Raw genomic sequence first — 25,580 nt, 5'->3', positions numbered from 1 at the left:
GGTGAGACTCTTGTATCACTTCAGGGACTCAGCCAGGACACTGCCCTGGGCAGTCAGGTAAGTGAACTGAGGAACCTGCTGCCCATTGGCAGATGTGGTGAGAAAATCATAGGTGCATAATTAATGCCAGCTGAGTGGATGAGGGATAAAGAGATTTCGTGCAGTGGGGAGGAGGCAGGGTGGGAAGGCAGCACTTCAGAAGTAAAGAGATGGGTTCTACAAAAAGGGCCAGTGTGGGAAGTGTGGCGTATGTCACTGCTAGAAACACATTTTAAAAACCAGGAGAAAGTGTTTGCAAGTGCATATGCTGACAGCCCTAACAACATCGATAACAACAAACCGAGCTCTTTGGATCCAGGAGTTCCACCTCTGGGGACCTCTCCTAAAGGAACAGCCCCCAAATGCCACACTCCATAGACCAGAGATGACGCTTTGGAAATCAGATGGTTCTCAGTTCCTTTTCCAGTCTGACTGTGTGACTCCGGTGACTCACCCATCCTCTCTGAGCCCAACAACAACAACAGCGATGAACCCGAAACAAACCAACCAAACTGGAGACACTGGATTGTCTAAGAGCGATGGGGGATTGGTTAGTAAAATACAGTAGGTTAAAAATATTTGCCCAAAAAATGTACGTGTAAAGAGGTTTTTTGTTGTTTTGTTTTGTTTGGCGCTGGGGCTTGAACTCGGGGCCTTCACCTTGAGTCATCCACCAGCCCTTTTTTGTGATGGGTTTTTATGAGATAGGGTCTTATGAACCATTTGCCCAGGCTGGTTTTGAACCATGATTCTCTGGTCCCCTGAGTAGCTAGGATGACAGGCATGAGGCACCAGTGCCCGGCTGCAAAGAGTTTTTAATGGTGTGGAGAAAAGCTGATGCCACAATGCTAAGTGGTGGAAGCAGAGAACCCAGTTCTTCTAAATATGATTTGTGTTCCCTTCACAGCCCTTCCCTGGCCAGGTTTTAAGCTTGTGAATGTCTTCCAAAGACCAATGGAGAGCTCAAATTTTTGTAGCCTAAGATTCTTCTTCATGGGCTCCACCACGGTAAGGACGTGGTTATTCTGCTTGAGAGCTGCTTAACAGCTAGATGCTAGGTTTCCCATGAGCAGGGCCTGAATCTGTTTTGTTCACCCTGTGAACCTGGCACAGTGCCTTACCCAGCAGAGGGACACAGAGATGTTAACGGGAAGGAATATGTGAAATTCAGTCTACTACAGAGAAAATATCATAGGAAAAAGAAAGCACATGTTTCCAAGGTGAGTTTTCCTCTTTTCTGTCTGATTTGTGTTGTTCTAAAATTTTCAAATGTTCTGTATTAAAACAAAAATGAAAGCTCTACAAGTAAATACTCAGGGCATCTTTCTGGGGGGACCATGGGATGACTTCCCAGTACTCATGCAAAGAGTTTTAAAACTGCCTATCCAGGCTCTCTGCTCCCACAGAAAAGGCCAGGACAGACCAGGTGGCCCAGTAGCCAAAGTTGGACTCACTCCTGGGGAGGAAATGAGGACCTCATGTGGTTGGAAAGTCAAAGAACTGCTTCCAAAAATGTCACCATTCTGTGGAGGAGGTGGTGTCAGAGTGGAGGGGTCACTGGGCTGAGCACTGGCGAATGGGGGTCCTGGTTGATTCCTGTCATTAACTTGCTGTGTGCCCATGGGCAATTCCTTTGCCCTCTCTGGACCTGTTTTCTCACTGGCATAACAATAGACAGATGCACTTCTGATCTCTTCCAGTCCTTGCATTCTTTAATTATAATTAGATAAAAATCTGTACTGAAAGTCAGCATCTATTGGACGCTTACTGTATGCTCTACTGATGTATCTATGTGCTTTACATGTTGAATGGATTGGAGACCTCACAAGTACCCTCTGGTGTGGGTCCCACTATCAGTTCTATGTCACCACTGAGAAAACAGACACAGAGGGGTTAAATGAATCACCCAGGGTCACCCAGCTGGGCAGTAATAAAAGTGAGGTTTGAACCTGAGCAGGCTGATTCTGGAAGCCACCTTCCATCCCCAGTACAGCTTTTTAACACTGTCAATACAGACAGGACAGCTTTTCTGCACTCTCAGTCTATCATTACAGAGCCTGAGCCTGTTGTCACAGAACACAAACAGCTGGTATGCTTAAAGACAGCAGAGAGCATGAACTTAAGGTCCCAGAGTTTGGTCTGTCTAGCTGGGAGAGAGAGTCGTGTGCAGAATGCTTTGCTGTCTGGTCCAGTATGCACTGACCCCACATGGCTACTGAGCTCTTAAAATATGGTTTGTGTGAATGAGGAACCGAAAATTTCATTTCATTTCATTTCACTCCATTCATTTCTATTTAATTTTAAAGATCGATGCTCAATTCAGTCATTGGAAAGCTTTTGTTAAATGCTTGGAATAACTTAGATAGATGAACTTCCCTCTCCAATTGGAAATTTATGAAATCTGAATACCCATGGTGAAGTTCTGGGTAAATTTGAGTGCCCCAATTATGACATGCTTAAGTGTACAGTACACACTGTGTTTTGAAGACTCAATGAGAAAAAGGGTGCAAAAGAGGCTCATTAGTTATTCTTCTGGCATGTTGAAATAATATTTCAGATAGGTTGAGTTAAATAAAATATATTGTTAAATTAACTTTATTTGTTTCTTTTCACTTTTTAAGAATGTGGCTACTGGAAATTTTAATTACAGAAGCTGGGAGGGTATGCAGGTCAGTGATAGAGCACTTGCCTCGCATAAGTCCAGGGTTGGATCTCCAGCACCAAAAAAAAAAAAAAGAAAGAAAGAAAGAAAGAAAGGCTCACATCATTTGTGTCAGACAGCTCTGCTTCAGACCAGAGAAAGGAAGGAAGTCAGAGTCTCAGGATGGGGAATGACAACTCCTAAGCCTTCCACATAGATCATCTCTGCACCCCTCAGAGCAATCTCAAGTGGCCTGTGTATTGTACCCCGTGTCAGATTAAAGTCAAACCCATGGGCTTTGCATCCAAAGGTGTGGGTTGGAGTCCAGCTCTATCTCTTGTCAGTGAGTGACTTTCAGATGGTCACTTTGCCAGGTTCAGCCTTTGTCCCTCAGATATAAGCTGGAATTAATGATGCTTCTGGGGACAAACATTCTGTAAACTGTTGAGACCATGCAGATGTGGTTATTGTTATTGCCCAGGCCACTGATCTTGCTGAACTGATACAAAATCTGAGCTTAGAGTAACTGAACCCCAAGGCCTCAGGCTCCTAGGTTCCTAGGGCAAGGCTCTTCCAGATTGCCCAGCTGTGGCTCTGGGCAGAGTGGGGTGGGTCTGTCTGCAATACTGGCACCCAGTTCTCCCTGGGTCTTGGGAGGGGCATGGGCCCTGTTTACTTAGAGACCATGATGCGCCTTGTGTGTGCAGCCTGGCCTTGTGTGTCCTCAGCAAGAGTGATGAAGGCTGACCTGCCTTCCGAGGCCTGGCTCGGCTCCAGGTATTCAGAGTGCTGGTTCAGGGAGACGCCCAGAAACACCTGCCTGTACCCAGGCCCTAATCACAATGGGTGGACAGTTGAACTGTGGTTCCCAGTTTGCAGGTGGCCATTTGAGAGGCAGCCAGATGGGTACTTAGTGTCCCACTTCCAACCCACCCTGTCACACATCTTGGACATCCCAAGTCCAAGAGGGACATCAGGGAGAGACACGGCAGTGCTTCCCCTTGCTCTCATCATAAACCTCCTGACACAGCTCAGCCATGACAGCTGACATTTCCTTAGTACTTTTTACACACCAAGCCCTTTAAAAAATACCTTAGCTGACGGAACCAACTTAATTCTCATAGCAAGTCTACAGGGTGTTGGGAAACAGAGGCACAGAGAGGTTTAGTAATTTACCCAAGATCACATAGCTAGGAAATGACAGCGCTAGGATTTGAACCCAGCCTCTCTGGTTCTTAACCATTCCAGTCCACTGGGTTGGAAATAAGCACAGATCCCTTCTTTGACTACGCCAAGGCAGGGTGTTCTCCACAGCCTGTGGCCTCCCAAACTCCTTCCAACTCTGCACTACTCAACCGTCCTGAGCTTAGAAATGATCATCTGCCTTTCACTACACAATTGTGGACACAACTCAACATGCAAGCTCAGGAACTAATTTCTGGAAAGGTCCCAAGATAAGCAGCTATGAGGAGACCTTCCTCCCCCGGGGCTGGGGCTGGGGTTCCTGGTCCTCACAAGATGAAGTCTGGCTATCCAGAGTCCCCACCCCTTCTTAGCAGCTGGCTCCTCCACTGTCTAAAACCTTCTTGTATCAGTTCAGAGGCCAGAGTAGGACTGGCCAGTTGAAAAATGAGAACCAACTCTAGTAGAACCATAGAAAGTAGGGAGAGGAGCCTTGGGTGGGAGGGGCCCCGGACTGTTGTGAACGTTTTTATTTTAATTTCTTTGATATTATTCATGAAGAACTATCTGTAAGGCAACTAGGAAAAATAAAAAGAAAACCCCTGCAATTTCATTAAAATTGGAAAATAGCTTGGTGCTGGCTGTCATAAGTAATGTACTCTGATTGAGGGGGGTGGTTGTCTTCTGCCTGTGGAGGGACTCAGAAAGACTGTGTCACCCAGTTGGACTGAGTTAACGTAATCTCAATAAACTAAGACTGTCCTGGGGGCTCAGTTGGACCTGTCACCCTCACTCACAAAGGTAACTGATCATAGTGAATAGATCAGCTTGTGCCACTGGAGTCTCCAAGTCTAGGAAGGTTGAGGCTGCTTTTCACCCCTTGGAGCTGAGGAAAAGCAGCTCTCTCTCTCTCTCTCCTCTCTCTCTCTCTCTCTTCCTTAGGGACAGAAAGGGAACTCTGCACATTTGATTGACAGAGGGAGGTGGGTGGTCAAGGCTCAAGGAATCAAAACTGCAATGGACTTTGGTCATCCAGGTCAAAGGACTTCAGTCTTTTAAACTCTCATTTGTCACCTTGTGAACGGCAGAGGATGTTCACGTGCATGGTGTCTTTCATGCATCCTGCCCCTCCTCCAAAGAGAAGTAAAGAAAAATTTATAACCTTCACTGTCAGGGAGCATAAAGATACAATCATGAAACGCGATGGGCTTTGGGGTATGTTTAATTCCTGGAACCTCCCTCTCCCTCGCTTGAGAAAGTGAGCTGTGTTCTCCTGAAAGCTGAGAAATGAGTCTACTGCCAGACTGCGCTCAATTCCATTAACATTTACTGAACTTGTTCCCTGGGCTGTGGCTGCAGCGAGTAGTAAAGGAGATAAGCATAAATAGAATGTTCTAGAGAGTAGAAGAGGTACAACCTTCCCCAGGCACCAATTCATTTTCATCACAGCTTCCACTCGCAGGATGTTCTTTTTTCGTGATTAAGAAAAGTCACTTTGGAGACAGATAAACAATGACCTGAACCATCTCTGCCTGTCTCTAGCTGTGTGACCTTGGGAAAGTCACTAAGCCCAGCTAAATTTTGCATTTAGCCTGCAGTGGGCATAATATACAGGCCATGCAGGCTTGCTTTAGGGAGTGTGTTGTGACATAAGAGTTTAGTACTTGGTATATGGCAGCTGGTTTTTTTATCACCATCCTGACGTCTGAGTGCCTTTCTCTGGTTCAGCCCTGAGTGGACATGGAGGACACTGGCCATCAATTGTATAATCTATCCCCAGGATCAAGACTACTCTGAGAGCTCCTCAGCCTTCTCTGCAAGGGGACAAGTCCACCTTCCCCAAAGCTGCATCCTTTCCTCTTCCCTCCCCTCTTTCTTTGAAGCCGCCTTTCATTTGCAACTTGGCTGCTCGCTTCTCTGGCTCTGCAAATATGGCATCCTGTGCTCTTGGAGTGGAGATGTGGACTGCAGTTGCCATAGTAACAGGAGTGTCTCTAAAAGAAAAGGCTCTGGTCTTGGGCTCCAGGTTCATTCAGGCTATACCTTCTTTGCAGCTGCCAGATAGCAAGATGAGACGCCAAGGTACGAAGGGTGATGAGAACTTTACAAATAAATAATCTTTATCTTATTCTCACAATACCGCTAGCTCTTATTCTTATTTTAACACCTCAATAAAAAATCCCGAAGGATAACAGTAAAGATTTGGCTCCAAGAGAACCCAACAGGCAGAGATACTGGTCTTTCATGGGCACCATCTTCCTGATCCCCCCATAAGAATTCAGAGCATGGAGTGGAGGAGGAGGATGTTTGGGTCCCTCCTCTGGACTCCAATTCACAGGGAGGTTTAAGGAGATAATAAAGTCTTTTCATCTGATTGGGGGAAAACCATCTACTAGGTCTTATAGCAGAAGGGGCATTGGACTGGAATCAAACATGCATGGATTCAAATTTCAACTTCCCCCTACTAGGGTGTGACCTTGGGTAAATCTCTTTATATGCCCGACTTGCCTCTCTCATCTCACAGATGCATAAACTTCACAGGACTGATGTAAGATCACAAGGAAAAACCCATTCCTGGTTCTCTGTAAGTGTTCAAGAAGAACTTGTTGAATCAATGAATAAAAATGCATATGGTATATCACAGATGTTTGTGTGCCCATATGTATGGTAGGTGGAAAAATATTTTCTGAACAAAATATACAGGATGATCATATACTTAAAAATACAGCATATAGAAAAATGGCTGTGATACCTCGATAAAGTTCAAGGTAGTCATATCTTGACCCCCAAACTATACCTTTGTGAATATATCCCAGGGAAAAAAGTCTCTGGTTTGTTCACCTGCAGATGTGTTCACATTCATAATAGAAAAAAAAATAGAAGTAATGGATAATAGTCTACCAGTTAGAAATAAATATACTGTGTTGTGTCATAGACTGGGTAATCTAGTTACATAAATGAACTAGATCTCTGTCTACTTGGTAGATCTTAAAAATATAGGGAGAAAAAAATGTAGAACAGTATGTTCAGTTGAATATCAACCACATAAAATCAGCTCATGTTCCTCTGTACGTGGATAGTTTTTGTCTAATTAAAAACATGAAACATAAAAACGTGAAAGGGGAGGGTGCACAAACCACACTCCGGCACATGGACGCTCTGGGTGGGGAAGAATAAGGAAGTACTTTAACGATAGCTGTATGATTTTTCTTCTTATTTATTTCCTTGTTAGAGCAGAGCAAATACGGCAAAAACGAAATTATTTCGTATATTTAGGGGCTGGGGACACTTGGGGTTTGTTAAAACACTCAGTGCATCTCTGTGTGTTTACAATATTTCTGCCTTACAAAATGTCTGGAAGCTTCTATGACAGGGTAGTAACAATAACTATCTTTGAAGGTAGCATTATTGGGGTCTTTTTTCCCCTGTATTTTCTAAATTCTATATTTTACTATATAAAATTTTAGAGAGAAAATAAAAATAGGGGCTTTTTTTTTTTAATAAAAGCATATGTGGAAAATCTCTATAAATTGTCTGATCTGTACTGATGTGCTCTGCCAAGCATCCTTGTGCTTTCCATGGGTGGGAAGGCTGTGGATTTCCAATCTTAATAGTTCTCAGAGGTAAGTATGGTTATATGATCACTTTACAAATGAGGAAGTTTAGGACTCAGGAAATTAAGGAACTTTCTCGAACAACAGAGCTCATAGGAGGTACAGCAGGGATTTGAACCCAGACAGAGGGTCTTCTGGGCTCTCTCAATCACCACCTGATCACCTCAGTAAATGATCAACAAATCCTAGTTATCCTTATCATGGATGGAAATGTCCAGAACTCACCTTATCTCCTCAGCATTTCAGTGAGGAAAAGGCAGGCTTGCCTTCTGCCCAGCGTCCAGCTAGGAGACGCAAGTGTCAATAACCCTGTCTCTGGGATATAGGTGCAGACAGAGGCAGGAACAATGTACTCCAGGAACCCAGAGGATGGAGCAGCCAGGAAATTATTGTAGGAGCAGTGACCATTGGATGAGGGCCTGAAGGTCAAGAAGCCATCACTGGTCAGGGGGAGCACACCCACATTTACCAAGGACTTCCTTTGTTCCCAGCACTTGAAATACATCACAGTCCCCAAGGAAGTGCTATTGAGAACCTGTTTTACTGACAATGAGGCTCAGAGTGACCCATCAAGGTCACATAGTTTGGAGTTGACCGAGCCAGCATTCGAATCCAATTTTGTTCCCCAGATCCAGCAGTCACCTCAACAAGTGGACAGAGGCCAGGAGGTAGGGCAGGGCCTTGTGTGTTGGGTTAGAGATTCAAGAGATTAAATTGTAGAAAGTCTCCCAGAGTGTGGTCCCTCCGTGCAAAGGTTGGGCTGGGTTTCTGAGGGCTGGGAGGGGTGGCGGCTGAACTGCTAGCCGCACATCTTATCTGGGGCCTGCCCCCACCCACTGGCCCAGGAGCTGCAGTGAGGTCTTCTGGGGAGGCTGGAGCAGCAGTTTCTGGGTGAATGAAACCTGAGTGTGGGCAAGGATGAGCACTCTTCTGCTCCTGGGTGATGCCGAGACCTTTCTGAGGTGGCTTAAATCCCCTGAGAGAAGACCACCTTGTCCAGAAGCCACTAGAAATCATTGTATCCTGCTGTGGAAGGAAGCACAGCTTTCCTCAAACAGCCCAGTTTAGGCTGGGCTGGAACTGGGTGTCCTCTGGGCCTCAAGGACCAGCCTAGACTCAGCAGCCAGGCTCACCAGGCACCTCTTCTGTGCCCATTGGCTCCATGGTCCAACAGTCCCCCTCCTACACAACACCCAGCTCCTACCTTTAAATGAAGCCAGGTTCAATTCCAGGTTGAACAAGAAACTGGGGAAGCTGGGCGCTGGTGGCTCATGCCTGTAATCCTAACTACTCAGGAGGCAGAGATCGGGAGAATTGAGGTTCAAAGCCAGCCCTGGGCAAATAGTTCACGAGACCTGATCTCAAAAAAACCCATTGCAAGAAAAGGCTGGTGGAGTGGCTGAAGGTGTAGGCCCTGAGTTCAAGCCCAAGTACCAAGAAGAAAGAAGGAGAAGCAGGAGGAGGAGGAGGAGGGGGAGAGGGTGAGGGAGAGGAAGAGGGAGAAGAAAAAAAAGAAGACGGAGAAGAAGCAGCAGCTGGGGACGGATTGAGGATGGAATCTGATACTCCATGGCACCTTTGTGTCATTAACAGTTGGGGACTGGCAGTGACCAGTGGCCATATGAATCCATGTGGTTCAGCTGGACCCAGTGGCTCAAGTTCAAGAAAAAAAAAAAGTGGGTTCCCCAGAAGCTCCCTTCTGAATACCCGCCATGTCCACCTACTTTGCGTACATAGACATGCTTTCTCATTATTCTCTATGAGGGGCCCATGAAGTCTCAGTTTTCAGGCGAGAAAACCAAGTCTTAGTAATGTGATGTGACCTCCCCAAGGTCACAGTCACTAAGCAACAGGTTCAGAGTGTGACTTTAGGTTCCTCCACATCCGAACCCACACTCTAAGCCGTCTATCTGTCTATACAATCTTCTTGCACTCCCCTGTGCTATTCACATCGAGGATGCCTCTGAGGTAGCCTAAGTCCTTCCGGTTTCTGCCTCTCTGAATGCTTGCTTGTTGCCCCAGGGAATGGAAGGCTCTGGACCAGGCCTGCCCTGGTGGAAGATACAGACATGCTTGCGGTTGACTATGACCATTTTTCAGTCTCAGGGCTCAGAACAAAGTGCTCTGGGAAAAACAGAGATGAGAGGAATAATTTTGACTCCAAAGAGAGCAGGGGACAATTGGGAGGGGTCTTAGAGGATGAGTAGGAGCTCTCAAGGATTAGGAAGTAAGGGTGAGAATAGCTCTCCAGGCCTTTGCTCAATGACCTAGCAGGTGGGAACAAGGATCATGTAGGGGACACACACACACCCCTTTCCCCACCAGCGGGCTGGCAAGGTGGGATCCCCCAGGCTTCTTGGTAAAGGAGCTCCAGCCCTGACTTCACTACTCGGAATGCACTGTTGCTTTCTCTGTTCGTGGATGTCTCTGGCCAATGCCTCTCCCCCAGTGCAAAGTCTGTTAACCTTCACCCTGTGGCTGGCAATGACCCGGGGGAAGTTTGTCAATGCCAATGCATGATGACTCTTTGGGAACTTTTGAAGAGGTGTAAGGTGGGCATCCCAGGCTCTGCTTTGGGGTAAAGATCTGACTCAAGAAATCATATCTACCTGTTCACCCCAAGTCTGCTCTCTGCATTTGCTCATCTGGCTGGGGACTTTGTTTTCAAATTCTGGCATCCTGAGGAGCAGAGAAACCGGCTCCATAGAGTTGGAAGCATATGGGTTTGGGAGTTAAGCTGGTGTGGGGTCAAATCCCTCTCTTCCTCTTAATACCAGTATTTATCAGCCTCTCTGAGTCTCAGTGACTTTGTCAACACAATCTCCAGGGGTTGTGAAGAGACTAGAAGAGGGAATGGGGGATGGGGTGTGGTGTGCACATCTGTAATTTCAGCTACTCCGGAGGTGGAAGTGGGAGGATATTGGTTGGAGACCAGTCAGAGAAGTTAGACCCTATCAAAATCAAACTAAGAGCAAAAGGAGTAAGGGCATGGCTCAAGTGGTTGAGCCTAGCAAGTGAGAGGCCCTGAGTTCAAGCCTAGTATAGCTGGGAAAAAGGGAAATGAACACCTGCACCCCACAGCCTGCCTCAGTAGCTGTCATGGTACACGATGTTTACATAACTCCATGGGTGGTAAGATCTGACCCGAACTCATTGAGGCCATTTGTAGTCTTTATTCCCCAGGGTGTGAAAAATTGTGCATTTTGCTGCAGAATGTATGTCATTTAAACGGCTGCCCAGGCCCCTGCTGAGATATTGCATAAGGGACAATCTATGCACCATGTCATTTTTATAAATCCAAGCCACTCTCAATATCTACCTTTGATTTCTCTGTAGGCCCCTGGCCTACAGAGTCCTGAAAGAGATTGTGGGCCTGAAATGGCTTCCAACCTGTAGCAGTAGCCAGGATGCACAGTTCTCAATGAAAATCTGAGGCCAGAAAAGTCTCCCTGACTTCTCCGGCTTCTTCCAGCTCACCTGCAGTGATGGGAACCTTCGTCCTCAGAGGAGGAGAAAAAGTTGACCAACAGGAAAATGGGCACCAGGCAGGAGTGGACACCTCACAGAAGAGGAAACACATAGGACCCACAAACACACAAGAATATCCATCTCATTGTGATGCAAGACAGGCAAGACCACAGGGGACTGAGCAGGTCCTCTGTCTACTTCCGGTAGACAAACTTGGTACAGTCACTCTAGGAAGCCAGTCCATAGTCCTGACCCAGCAATGCCACTTCTGAGTACTGTTTGGGTTGTCTTTCTTTTCTGTCTGCACCCATTGTAGCGAATGGTCCAGTACACACACACACACACACACACACACACACACACACACACACACACTGCTATGGATTGAATTCTTTCCCCTCCCCCAAAAAAAGACTCCAAAATTTTAATACCCATTACCTCAGAATGTGACCTTGTCTAAAGATAGTCTTTATAGAGGCCATTGAGTTAAAATGAGGTCGAGGGCAAGCCCTAGTCCATCATGACTGATGTCTCATAAAACCAGACACAGACACAGCGCACAGGGAGATCGTCGTGTTAGGAAGGAGTGGTGTTTCTACAAACCAAAGATTGCCAGTAAACCACTAAAAGTGAAGCAGAGGCATGGAGCAGATTCTTCCTCACAGCTCTCAGAAGGAGCCAACCCTGCCCACACCGTGATCTAGGACTTCGGCCTCCAGAACGGTGTGAAAACAAATTTCTATGTATTTGTATCACCCAGTCTATGGTACCAAGAAATTGTCACCTACCTTTACACACATATTTATAATGCAAATTGTCTAGGTGACAGAAGCTGGGATGTGTATATGTGAGGGAGCCTAGAGGAGCTTCTAGAGAATTCTGGGAGAGAGGAGAGAAACCAACAAGATAGAGGGAGGTGCCCTTCTTCACTGCTGGAAGCCCATGGAGTCTGTAAGCTCACAAGTGCTTTTCAGGGCTGAGTTTCAGAGCTATGGTGACATGGCTACAACTGAAACAGTTCCACAAATGTGGGTGATTAGGAATTATCCACAGAGGTCTTCAGGGAGCCGTGGCTCTGTCTACGGTACAAGAGCTGAGGGGTTAACCTATGAGTCATATTTGTTTTACCTCAGAGAGGTTCGGGACTTGCTCAAGTTTGCAGCAGAAGTGGTGGAGATTGTAATGAAGGCTGGCTTCCCAGAGCCCAAAACCCATGTTCTCACAGTGGCCTGACAAATAAAACGTTGATCAAAACGAGCCTGATGCCCAGAAGCACACCCACCTTCAGCAGATGCAGCTAAATGCCCTTGACATTCCCGAGCCTAAAAACTCCCTCCATCAAGATTGAAAGGCCGTGATGTGTGAAGGTCCTAGATGACAGATCTTCTCTTGCTTTGCATTCCTTTTAATGTGGTTGCCATAATGTTTTTATGATAAGGATGACTAATGTTTACATCATGTCTGAATTTTCAGCTAGAATTGGGTGGGAGTGAAGTGAGTTGGTAGAATTGAGGTTGGCCATTTTTACAACTCCTGGGTAAGTCCCTGCCCTTGCCAGGGCCTCACTCTCTCCCTGGTCAAAGGGTGGGCTGGTTCCTTATAAGGTGGTGCACACTTGTAATTCCAGCACTTGAGAAGTGGAGGCAGGAGGCTCATGAATTTAGGGAAGCCTGGGCTACATAGAGGGACCCCATCTCAAAACAACAACAACATCAAAAAGGGTGGGTTGGACCAGTTGGGGTCTGATTGCAGGAGTTGGGGGGCACTCTTCCTGCTCACCACCTCTTACTGTAGATCACGTTTCCATGCCTTACAACACGGCCTCCCACCGTCCCCAGTACCTCTACCCACCTACTACTTCTACCAACTAGTGAAGTGTTTTCCACACCAGGCTTGCTTCAGAAGACAATTTAAGATATAAGATCAAATGGTATCAAGTCACACTGTGAGCAAAGCATGCCTTTTCTAATTCTTCAACGCTTCTGACAACATCAAGAAGAAAATCTCAACGTGGTGCAACGCATAGCACTTTTTAACAAAGGGAGAGTTCAATCCAGCTTGGACAGCAGGCCATTGACTGACTGACGCCCTTGTTTCAGTGTTTTACTTGTGTTTATGGATATATCCATTTGGACTGACAACTGCCTGAGACTTCCCATTTCCCTTGGATTAATCCCAAACCCCTTGATCTGTGCCCCCAGCTCCCACAACTTTTCCAACTCCATCTCCTCCCTGCCCTTACCCCTCCGAAATCTCCTCTAGCTTGCTGACCTCACTCCTGCCTCAGGCTCTCTGCGATTGCTGTTCCCTCTGCCTGAAAAGTCCTCCTCGCTGATGTCTGCTCATTGCCCAGGTCTCTGCTCAGATACCTTCGGAGGCCTCACAGCCTCACGGATCCTCACCCCAGTGGTGCTTTGGTGCTCTTGTTGTACACATAGTTTTCTGAAGTGCTGCGATTTTTAAAACGTGTTTACTTGTCTATTTCTTCCATTAGAATATAAGTTCCTACTGCCACGGCTGGTGGCTCACTCCTGTAATCCTAGCTACTTGGGAGGCAGAGATCAATAGGATCATAGTTGGAGGCTAGTATAGGAAAAAAAAAAAAAGACCCTATCTCAAACATATCAAACACAAAAAGGGCTATTTAGCCCTGAGTTGAACCCCAGTATCACAAAATATACATACATACATGTATAAACATATATGTACATATATTCTGTACATGCTCCTTGAAGACTGAGACCTTGTTCTATAACCTCTGTGACTGGAAACGGTGCCCAACACATGGTAATAGACTCGACAAATGGCAAAAAATGAAAAAGTGGAGGGAGATCTAGTCATACCAAACTCCAAAATCAGAAGTAGGGCAAGATGGCAGCTGTCAGAGGCTCACCTGCGGGAGAACTCCAGCCTTGGCCTCATTCCCACCAGTCTTCAATGCACTGAGCCAACTGGCTTACTCCCACCCACTACGGCAGCAGATAAAGCCAAGTCAGAATGATAAACGAGAAGGAATAACGGAGTTAAAACACCAGCATCAGGCAATCGTTCTAACACCCGATTTGGGCAAGGATCATCAATAACAGTACAGCTAAGGCACAAAGATTTGAGAAGGACCAAAATACATATGTATTTATTTATTTGTTCTCAAAGAATCTACCTAGAAGATACATGCAAACTAGGAGTGGAAAGAGGAACTTTACAGTGGAGAAAGTCAGTGGATGACACCTTAGCCAAGTTATCAGTTGGATCACCAGTGATGCCCAGATGGTCCCATGTACCTCCTGATGCCATGCACTGAGAAGGATGAACATCACATCTGTGGTGCTCCTGCCCAAAGAGGCACGACTCAATCTTAATCACATGACAGACATTTTATAGAATAACTGGCCTGTGTACTTCATATAGAAGATCAATGTCACCAACAAAAAAGAAAATCTGAGAGTGTTGCAGATTAAAGGAGAATAAAGTGATATGAGAATTAAATGCAGCACATTCAACAGAATTTTCTGTCAGATGTTACTGGAATGACTACAAAATCTGATAAAGTCTGTAAGCTATTTAACTGTATTGTATCAGGGGCTGGTGGGGTGGCTCAAGTGTTAGTGTGCCTGTTTAGCAAGTGTGAGGTCTTGAGTTCAAACCCCAGTGCCGCCATAAAAAACAAAAACCAAAAAGATATTGTATCAATGTCAATTTCCTGATTTTGGTAAGTGAACTGAGGTTACATAAAAGAATGTCCTTATTTCAAAAACAAAATACAGCTAGACGCTGTGGTGTGTGTGCATCTGTAATTCCAGCTGCTTGGGAGGCTGAGGCAGGAGGATCATTTGAGCCAGTAAGTTTGAGACTACCCTGGGCAACATAGCAAAACTCTAAGAGTCTGTCTCCAAAATAATAATAATTATAGTAATAACAACAAAAGGTAAAACCAAAAAAATACTGGAGAAATAAGAGAAAGGAACAGTATGTCTACAAACCACTCTCAACTAGTTGAGAGAAAAAGTCATAGGTAACTGAAAACTAGACATTGAGAGGAAATGATAGAGCAAATAGGGTCGGTGACCTCGGACACCTCATTTCCCACTCTGCCCCTCAGTTTCCTCATCTGGCAAATGGGAGGAGTTGGCTGGCAGCTCTCTGGGGTTTTCTTCTAGCTTAGCTACTGCTATATTATTTCTAGAATTCCATCTGTTTGGGCAATACATTTCTCCAGGGAGCTTAATTCATCTGGTAAATTGTTTTCCAAAGAGCAAATGCAGGGCTAAGGAGCAGAGGAATGGGCTCTCTGGCAGTCCAGGGCGCCTCCTCATCTTCTCCTCCCTTCCAATTGCCCCTCCCAGAAGAGGTAAGCACCTTAGCAAAGTATACGTTGACATGCAGATAAAATTCTTTCCCCTAACTCTCTTTAGGAATATGCAGCTGGCAGGTGTAGGTGGGTGACCAAAAAATGACTCTGTTTCCAGGTTTGTCAGTGGCTGGTGTCATTGCTCAAGTTCCACTTTGTTCTTCTGCAAAATGGGCTGAGCCATGTTCAGCTTTGTGCCCAGCTCTGAAGACACAGTGACTTTTCCTGTGTGTCCTGCCTGACCCAGAGAGCCGAATTGAAATTAGGGTGTTCTGACGGGGTTCCCCCAAGAAGTTCCCAGCTCCAAGTCTCTTCCTCTCACAGCCTATGTCCCCAACATGGTCCTCAATTTCAGTCTCATGAAGACTCCATGAGCATCTGCTGGCACCACTTGGAGACCCCAACCGGGCCAGGGTCATGATGGAGGTCAGGAGTGTCCTGGAGACTTAAAGGCTGGACCTCCTAATGTCCCCTATCTTTACACGTGGTGGAGGTCCAGAGGTGCCATCTCTTGCAGAGGAAAGCGATGGATCACTTTCCCATGACTGGGATCTCTTCCTGAACTCCCAAAGCCAGGGGCCCATCTCCACAGCCCCCTCCACAGCCCATCAGCCTGCCGTGCTGCTTCGTGGCCTCTCTCAAGTTGTCATTTTCAGGCAGGAGCCTACAAAATGGCAAACGGAAACCTAGTCTACCTTTGCCATCCAGTGAGCTCTTGCCTGGATCCCAGCCCCGGCAGCAGTGTGGCCCTAGGGCTCTCCTAGCACCCTGAGAAGTCTATTGTTTCTTCAAGTGAGTCACAGTGAACATCTCATGGAAACCCATCCCAGACCCATGAGAACTGTTGTTGACCCTGCTGTAGAGCTGGGGAAACCCAGGCTCGTAGTGGCCACTCAGCCCAGAAGTGGCAGAGCTCAGACTCTACACAGTTCCATGGCAGCCCACGAGATGATGGGTGAGGTGTGGGAAATCCTCAGAATTTTCCTGCAGAAAGCTTGAGGTAGGTGGGGTCCCCTGCCAAATTTCCAGGGTTGGAAAGAACACTGGATTTGGTACAAAAGGTTAAGTTAAAGATCTGATATCTTTAACAACAGTACCATCTAGGGAAATTCACTTCACCTCTCCAGGCTTCTGTCAATCAGCAAACAGGAGAAATCCCTCAGACCTCACAGGGCTGTGATGAGAAAAGGGCAGTTTTATGTATTTGCAGAGTGCTACACCACAGGCTGGTGTCCTTGTCATTGTCTAGGAATGTCTGTAAATGTTCGTTTGTATCTAACCTTCTGTTGGTCAGTCCCTGTATGTGGTGTTTTCGTGAGTATTACCTGATGAAATCCTCACGCACACCAGTTCCATGAGCTAGGAAAAAGAAAAGAACCTGGGCTCTAGCTCCTGTAGGAATTGTAGTCCTACTCAACACAACTTTGGGACCATTGGGACTGGCAGGTCCCCTCAGCCCACCTGGCTCAAGTGGGTCCTTCTGCCCGAAATCCTTTTTATTTTGAAATTATAGACTCACAAGAAGTTACAAAAACAGCACAAAGATGTCCCAAGTCAATCATCCCACAGCTTCCCCCCAAGGTGACATACTACATAAAGCCAAAACAGGAAGTTGATGCTGGTACAATTGACTAAGTTACACACTTGACTCAATTGTCACCAGTTTTGTATGCACTCATTTTTTAAATGCCTTTGTGTCATCTTCTTCTATATGCTAAAGCATTTTGGTCCCCAAAGTCAGCCTCTCTGAGACATCAATGTCCCCTCCTAGTCATATTCTTCCTCTCCTGACTCCCAGTTCCAGGAGATAGTATTGCCAGTAGTTCAGAATGCAAGTTTTGTAGACCTACAGACATGGATGGACAAATTACAACCTTTCTGAGCCTCAGTGTCTCCACCTTTGAAATGGGGTGGTTGTCCCAGTGTTGTTAGGGTGAGTAGGATAAGCATTTTAAGCTAAGACTTGGAGAATGGCAAATTTTCTGCAATGGATGATTGTTATAGCTACCATCAGATGGCACTTGTCATCACACCTATCTCAGGCTAACCCTGATGTGTGTCTCCTACTTCCTTACAACACTACAAAGCATTCAAGGGAAAATCTTCATATCTTGTATCACAGTGCCAGCACAAGTCTGACCTACAGCAGGTGGTGAATAAATACACAAAGATAAAGCCTCCCACTGGGCAAGCTTTTCCTTGGCTTGTGTTGCCTCTTAAACTTCACCTTGTTCCTGCCCTGATGTACATAGAACCACCACACAAACTCCATGAAAGAGAGCCATGGTGAGCAAGGTAGCCATGTGTGATCTTCCCAGAGACCCCTCAGGACTGTCCTGGACTCAGTGGTGAGGTTGCAAATGGAGGTAGAAGTGGCATTTTCAGGAGAACCTCAGGCCTGGATAGAGAGCAGCCAGCCTGGAGGTAACCAGGCCACTCTGTCATGGAGGAAAGGGCACGGGAATGCTAGCTGAGAGGACTAAGCTCAAGTTGTAGCACTTGCTAGTTGTAGATTGTGGACGTCTTGAGCCTTGCTAAACCTCAGTTTCCTCATCTGTAAAATGGGGTTGTCATGTGGGTAAAGAGCTCACTGTGCAAACAGTGTGTGTTAACTACCAAATCCTGTATTCACATGTGAAAGGGATTACCTTGGCCTCACTGTGCAATATTTATAAACTAACATTTTTAAGCACTGCTCTGTATTCTGGAATATTTGGATACTTTATCCAAATTGACCTTAACATCGTGGTGAGCTGGGTGTTTTTGTCTTTCCATGCATGCACATAAACAATCATGAAGCCGTGCCATGCTGGAACCCAGAACACAAGCCTGCCTGAGCTCAGCGTCCAGGCTAAAGCTGTGACACTGTGCCTGCCCTAGGGCTGAGTTTCTACCCACTGGATCTCTGCCCTGCTCCACACCTATAGTTTCCAGAAACATACTTCACAGTACAAGGATTTTTTTTAGGCTTCGGCTCAGTGTTCAATTTGCCCATTTTCCAAGGACAAAACTACATCCAGTGAAAAGAAGGAACTTTCCCAAGGCTACCCTGCAAGTTAAGGTCAGGCTAAGCTCCAAAAATCCACCCCCACCTCACCCCTCCAAGAGCTCCCCTTGTTCCCAGGCTGCAGGGGCTCAGTTTCTCAGAGTTGAATCAGGGGACATGAGTTTGGGTGTCATCTTCAACCTCAAGACTCACTAGGGACATTCAGGGTTTTCCCACGGTACCTGATCTGGGGTCCTCATATTCAGAATGAACCAAGCTTAGTGCTGTAAGGGAGTACAGACCCAAGCCCCTCTCCCCTTCTCTGAGCTGGTGTTTCTAAAGTATGGAGCACATACCTAAAGGTTTGCAAAATGGTTTGGGAGGTCACCAACATGGTTTCCACACCACACTAAGTTACTTGTAAAGAAAGCAATACTCCTTTATTTCCCTCCCAGCCTTTCTGATTGCTTGGAGGAGAAGGACTCCTGTGGGGTTAGTCATTAATGCCTCTCTGACACACACCACCCTTTCCTTAGAGCAAAGGAAGAGCAGCAAAGGATCTGGTGGGAATTTAATGACACTGTTTTTGTGTCCATTGAGTTTATTTTCACCACTGCCATCAATATGCTACTTTACAATGGCTTTCCTTTAAGTGAGTCATATAAAGTCTCTCCTAAAACTGTAAAAGTACTTACACTTTAAAACACTCTAGGAAGAAGAATTAAGTGAAGCATCAGGTGGATGGCAGACACGGGGAGGTGAGCTGGAATGAGGGCCCCATGACTACTGAGTAACTCCACAGGCCCTAACCCCCAAACCCAAAGCCAGAGATGTGGGTGCAAGGGATCAGTGGAGAGCCAGAGGACACTGACTGACAAAGGAGCTAGGTCCTGGGGATACCAGCCTTGCAGGATCTGCTCAGGGCAGGCCTAGCAACTAACATAGCATGGAAATTGGTGGTTTTTCTGTGGTCCAGGCAGGGGTCTGTGGCCTGGTACTTGAATGGCCTTTTCCTACTTCACAGTCCTTAGAGGCCTTCCAGCCCTTGTCCTGAAGCCTCAGTGGGGCCACCTGCTTATTCCTCCTTGTCCCTGGAAGAAGGCTGGTTGCTTAGCTTCAGAATCCAATAGCTGAGGCCCAACTGAATTCCTGAGTGTTCCTATCAGGAAGTGAGGTGGAGGTAGCCATTCAAGAAGGAATCACCAAACAGGAACTGAACAAAGGAGGCCGTAGGTGATGTACCTTGCTCACTCAAGATCCATGTGTAACCATCTAGATCTGGCTAAACATGCCAACCCCACCACCCTAGGATAGACACTGCAGTAATGGACAAGCTAAATGTCCCCTTCATTCACGAATTTATGGCCAGACACCCCATGATGCTAGAAATATGAAGAAGGTTGTCCTCCATTACTGATTTATCCACGAGATGTAGCGCAGGCAGGAAAAATGTGAAAAGAAATTAAAAAGGAAAAGTGTGTATTTAATCCGGTAAGTGGGGAGGCCCCCTGGGCAAGGAGACAGAGGCAAAGAACTGGGTTCTTATCACTTGGACTCAGAGGCTATGGGTCCAGGGACCTGCCGAACTGGAGGGCACATGCCCTTCAAAGGGCATAACATGTCTGTCAGCAGCACAGGAAGGTTAGATCTTCTATTTTGGCAAAACAACAAAAAAGCCAACCTGAACTCCAACTCTGAGATGAAAAATTCCAACCTGCTCTGGTTAATCTATGCCACTTGGAATGGAACAACTGTTTTCTCTTAGTAAGTGGTTTTTAACTTTAAGAATATTAGAATTTAGAAAAGAGAGGTGATTAAATAAGCAAAACACCCTAGAATTTCTGGGTGCCAGTGGCTCACGGCTATGGGAAGCAGAAATGAGGAGGATCACGGTTCAAGGCAAAATAGTTCCTGAGACTCATCTCAAAAATACCCAACACAAAAAAAGGGCTGGTGGAGTGGCTCAAGTGGTAGGGCACTTGCCTAAAAAGCTTGAGGCCCTGCACTCAAACCCCAGTACTGCCAAAAGAATAACAGCAATAAAGAAAGAAACCTAGTATTGATTTATACATTTGCATTAAATTTAAGGTGAGTTGAGTTCTGTGCATTGGTGTACAAAGTCCTGTATTTCTGATGCTTTGGAATATGTGACCATTAGAGTTTCTCACAGATGTGATAGGGTAATTGACTTCAATTCAAGTTTAAAGTTAAAAATTTTAAAGAATTTGACCATATCTGTAAATGTTTAAAAGAACATCATACTCACTTTGCTTATGCTACATTTTTAAATCAGAACTCATTCTCTGAAATCCTTAGGAAGGTTTGCTTTCTAACACTTGTCTACCGAGTGTGAAGCCCTGGGTTCACCCTAGGACCTCAAAAAAGAAAGAGGATTCATTAAATTCCTAAATGTAGGTTAAAATACCAAAGGTAGCACTATCCAGCCTAATTATAATGCTAGCTACATGTATAATTTTAAATTTTATAACAGCCACATTTCAAGTAGAGAGGGATAGATAAACTCAAAGGTAATAATCAAATCTATTTGACACTATCTAAAATATTAGCATTTCAGCAAGTGAGTCACAATTTATTAATGAGATATATGACATCCTTTTTGTATTTGTCTTTGGAATCTATTGTATATTTTATGCCTCACACATCTCAGTTTGAACTCCCACATTTTAAATGCATGATTCTAGCAGCTACCGCATTGGATAGCACAGATCTAAGGGAATTAATGAGCCACCTATGTAAGGAGGATTTATTATTTAAGGAAACTGATTTTGTTTAGCTTTATTGGCTCAAAAATTAATCAAAGGCTCCTTGAAAGTCATTGTTAAAAATTAGTGGGCTTATAAATGAATTACAAGGCTTGTGCTGAATTTACAAGTAAAGGGAAAAATAGATTCTTAAATTTTTTTTTAATTAAAGAAATGATTTCTTTTTTTTTTTTTTTTTTTTTTTTACAGTGCTGGGGATCAAACCCAGGACCTCGCACATGCTAGGCAAGTGCTCTACCACAGAGCTACACCCTCCAGCAGAAGTATTATTATTTTTAAAATTACCACAAGCTAACTTTTTAGCACACAAAAGCTGCCTTTGAGGACCTCACCAACTACAGCGCAGGCGGAATTAGAGTCTACCCTGGCCAGAAAGGGCTAGTTCTTTATGATTGCTTTGTAGTGTCAGATCTGGATGGGCCCTTTACAGACTCCTACCCAAAGCACCTCCATTTCACTGATGGAGAAATTGAAGTTCAGAGAAAGAAAGGAGCACAGGTACCTGGTGAATTAGAGGCAAGACTGAGGCAAAACCTCAGGCTTCCTGACCCCATCCACCCTTTCCAGTCAAGGGTTTCTGGTTCATTTTCTCTGCTCTTTCACCTCTGTTGGTTTCACTCCCAGGAAACTGAGGCACAGAATTAGGGTGTCTTGGAGCCGGGTCATCAGAGAGTACCAGTAGCAAATTGGAGGACCTGGATCTCTAGCCCTAGTCACCCCACAACATAAAGGCCTGGTCAGAGACCAGCCCCGAACCCAGGCCGCCTGGGCAAAGAAATAGCTGTGTGATGCCCAGGGTACAAAGTCAAGTACCAGGACTGAGAGAATGAGCAGGAGAGGGGAGGTCTGCCAGTGCCTAGGAGGGCTGATCTCCTCCAGCTCGTGGTGCTAGAAGCAGAGCTATGCAGTCCAGCCAGGCCTGGGCTCTTGGGCAGAAGGCCCTGGAACTCCCTCTCACTCTCTTTCCTCCCTTTTCTCCATCTCCAACATCTATTTATCTCTCTCTCTCCCTCTTCTTTCTCTTTCTCCCCTTCCTTCCTTCCTTCCTTCCTTCCTTCCTTCCTTCCTTCCTTCCTTCCTTCCTTCCTTCCTTCCTTCCTTCCTTCCTTTCCTTCTCCTGTCCCCAACATGGTTTACCTAACACCAAACCCCCACAAGCAGGTCTGAGTCCATTTTGGGCCTGCAGGGCCCGAGTGAAGAGGAACACTTGGGCTTCAGGGCCAGCAGCTTAGCCTTCCTCACACCAGTACTGGAGAGGGGACATGGGGTTTCTTTGAGGCTGTGTTTCTCAGCAGGAGGACATTGACCATCAGTGATCCGTGAGAGAGTTTCGAGAAACAGCACCAGGTGCCATTCGAACACACAGTGAGAAGGCTGTTCCATGCTTGGAGTACTTCCAGCCCCTCTGAGAAGTCAAGAAGAAAATAATTTGGGTTCCTTTTTCCCCTGCATGGAGAACATCATGTTAAGCGAAATTAGCCCGGCTCAGAAGGCCAAAAATATTATGTTCTCCCTCATATGCAGATTGTAGACCTAAAACAAATGCAGTAATATTATTGGACGTGAGTCACACACTAAGGGGAGAATGTGCACGGGAGGAATAGGAAAAGGGAAGAAAACCTAAAACTTGAATGTGGTTGATGTGCCCACTGTACAGGAGCAAATAAAGTAATCTTAAACTGGCAGAGGCCACTATGGGAAGGGGACCAGGAAGTAGTGAAGAGGTCTGGCAGAGATGAACCAACGTGGGTTTCAGTACACAAGTGCATGGAAGTGCACTAGGAATCTCTCTGCATAGCTATCTTTACCTAAAACTAACAAAAATGCTATGTCTTTCTTACTATCTCTGTTTTTTCTTCAACAAAATCAGAGAACAAGAGAGAGAACAGGTTCTGTCCGGAAGTGGGGTAGGGATGGGGGGAGGTAGCCAGAATAATGTATACACATGTAAGTAAATGTAAAAATGATAAAATAAAAAAGAAAGAAAATAATTTGGGACTAGGATGTCTTTATTGCCTCTCTCATCTCCCTTTTAACAGGGCAGGCATTGGCCTCAGGCTCTACTCAGGCTCAGTTGACATCCTTTCAACTGTTGGCTACAGCGTAGCACAAATTGGTCTTTGCCACCATTTTTTTACTCTTCTCTTTACCTTTTATTTATAACAAATGATACTAGTTTTCCATTTATAATAGTGACGTAAAGTTTCCTTTCAAAACTAAACGTAAGTCAGTGACAAGAACTGAATCAATTGAACATCAACATATTTTCCAAAACATGAAGGGGACCAAGGTATCTACAGGTATCAGGAATGTTGTGGGTGGGGCAGGAGTTGTCAGGGTGAGACAAAGACCTAACTGCGGGGAACTGCTCCTGGGTCCTTCCTTGGACCTTCTTGACTCCTGCCCAGTCCTGGTGTCCAGCTCCCCATGGGCACCAGTCTTGGCCAGCCCTCTCAGCCCATGGACCAGCAGCCCATTGGCTCTAACACAGAGGGCACCTATGTCTGGCTCAGTCATGGGGTCCTCATTCTTTCTGGGAGGCTGTAGTTGGAGCTGGTCTCTGTAGCTCCATGGAGGTGGCCAACAGACCTTTCTGCCACCAACTTAATTCTGAGCCTGCAGCAGGGCCTTCTGAGAAGAGCAGAGAGGCTGGCTGTGATGGAGCTGTGTGGAGAGGAGGCCTCTCTTGTCATCTTCTCTCAGCTCAGGGTGAAAGACAGTGGAGCCTCTGGACCTACTGTTTTAGAAATTGCTGTCCAAGCAAGGGAGGCAAAGCTCAGGTCCCACCCATGCAAGGCTGAAGCCACACAGGTCTTAGTTCCAAAGCAAAATAGCTTTCCCTGAACCAGTGTGAACTTAGGGAGCTCAGAACACCTTTCTACAAAAGAAGATAGAAAGAAGAGTCTTCCCTGAGCGCCCCACATGCTTACACCAAACTGAAAGTACTGCAGGGCAGACCCAACTCCCCAGGCCCAGAATTCTGTTTCCATACCAGCAACCCAACCCCAAATGTGGGAGCCCACCAGAGGCAGGACTTCTTAGGTCTCTGGGCCACTGGCCAGCTCTGTCCAGCTTGGACTCTGCATTCTGCTGGGTTCAAAAAGTGTCTGCTGAGCACAGCCCTAGGTACCCCTGATCCCTGGCCCAGGTCACAAGGGTGCCTCAGCACTTGGGGGGGTCAGGATGGTATGCGTGGGCCTCAAGAGCTTTCCTGCTTGTTTGCATCTCAAACAGCTTATGCTGAAGCCACCAGTGACTGGCCGTTGGGAGGACCCCCCAGGCCTCCCCTGTCTCGAACCTGGTGAGCCCTAAACCTCAGCCTTGATGTTGAAAATATGAAAGTCATGGTCCTGCCTCTCTGGAAGGTGAGGTTCCTTTCTGTAAGTTGGCAAGAAATGAGGGAGGGGAGTTCTTGAGCCTAGGGGTGGGAGATGCATTTCTCCTCACAGCCGGGACCCCTCATGAGGCATAAAGCTCCTTGCCCATGTCATCTCGTCCCCACAAGGCTTCTTAGCATGGAAGCACTGTCTACCAGTCCTGGCCCTTGAGGGAATTCTTGTGCTCTCTCCAAGCCTATGCTGTTGTCATAAGTAGGGTACCCTGGTCCCTGAGTACAGTCTCAGCTGAAAGGCTCCAGAAAGGGGCAAGTAGGCAGGACCCAGGTCCCCTAGCACCAGGAGGTGATAAAAAGTGGTACCTGAGAGTGCTGCCATCAGCAGTCCAGTGATCCCGACGAAGAGCCACATGTCTGGTGCCATCTCTGAGGGCTACATGTACCCACCCGTGGGAAGCGCCATCCTGGGGCCACTGTGTACCGTCTTGCCTGCACACCCTCTCTGTTCCTGTTGGTGTCTTTCTTTCTGCTGATCTCCTACACGCGGTGGCCAACCCAACCTGTGAGTATCACACGCCTCTACGATCTGCTTGTGGTTTTGGTCTCCAGGAAGCCGGGCTGGTGTTTCAGGGGTTGGTGGGGGAGCCCTAGCCACCACTGTCATGAGCCCCCCCAAGCCCAACTGACCCCTGAGAGTCACACACACACACCACACACACACTTCCCCAAGGATCGTGCAAGGAAGGCAAAGGGAAGTGAGGGACCATGTTCCTGGGCACGGTCCTAGGTCCTATAACTACTCATAGCAAATACTCAGGCAACACAAGCTAGAAGAGTGAATTAGTGACTCTGCTACCACAGAATCCAGCTCTCATGGGAGTAAATCTCAAGACTTGTTTTGTCCGTGGGAGCCATGTGACCAGGAAGCAGGGGACACAGTCATGAAACACTTTTGAGTGACAACGGCCTAAGCCTTCCCCCAGAAAAATATAAACTGAAATGGAGAGAGAAGGTAGTCTCCATCTCCTTCTGCAGAGAAAGGAGTCTTGGGTCAGGTAGGACCTGCCCTAAATGGCTGGGTGTACCTCTGTGGAAGTTAGGCACCAAGCTGGGCCTACAGGGTGAGAAAATTTTTGACAGATGGGGAGGCCACTGGGCCAGAAGAATATCAAGAGCAAAGGGCTG

The 25,580-nt window shown here is 46.3% G+C and overlaps 1 protein-coding gene across 2 annotated transcripts in view; it reads right to left on the bottom strand.

The window, feature by feature from the left end:
- Nucleotides 1-24,925, bottom strand: part of Cd6 (CD6 molecule) — a 41,090-nt gene extending 16,165 nt beyond the window's left edge. For both annotated transcript variants that reach the window (XM_020176186.2, XM_074046586.1), the window contains exon 1: nt 24,759-24,925. In XM_020176186.2, the coding sequence (XP_020031775.2) occupies nt 24,759-24,819 (61 nt within the window). In that variant the 5' untranslated portion in view covers nt 24,820-24,925. The remainder of the gene's footprint in view (nt 1-24,758) is intronic.
- Nucleotides 24,926-25,580: the final 655 nt, after the last annotated feature.

This window comes from Castor canadensis, chromosome 1 (assembly GCF_047511655.1).
Source record: "Castor canadensis chromosome 1, mCasCan1.hap1v2, whole genome shotgun sequence".
Classification (NCBI taxonomy): Eukaryota; Metazoa; Chordata; class Mammalia; order Rodentia; family Castoridae; genus Castor; species Castor canadensis.
Note: the sequence above shows the minus strand (reverse complement) of the source record. Positions and strands in the feature narration are given on the sequence as shown.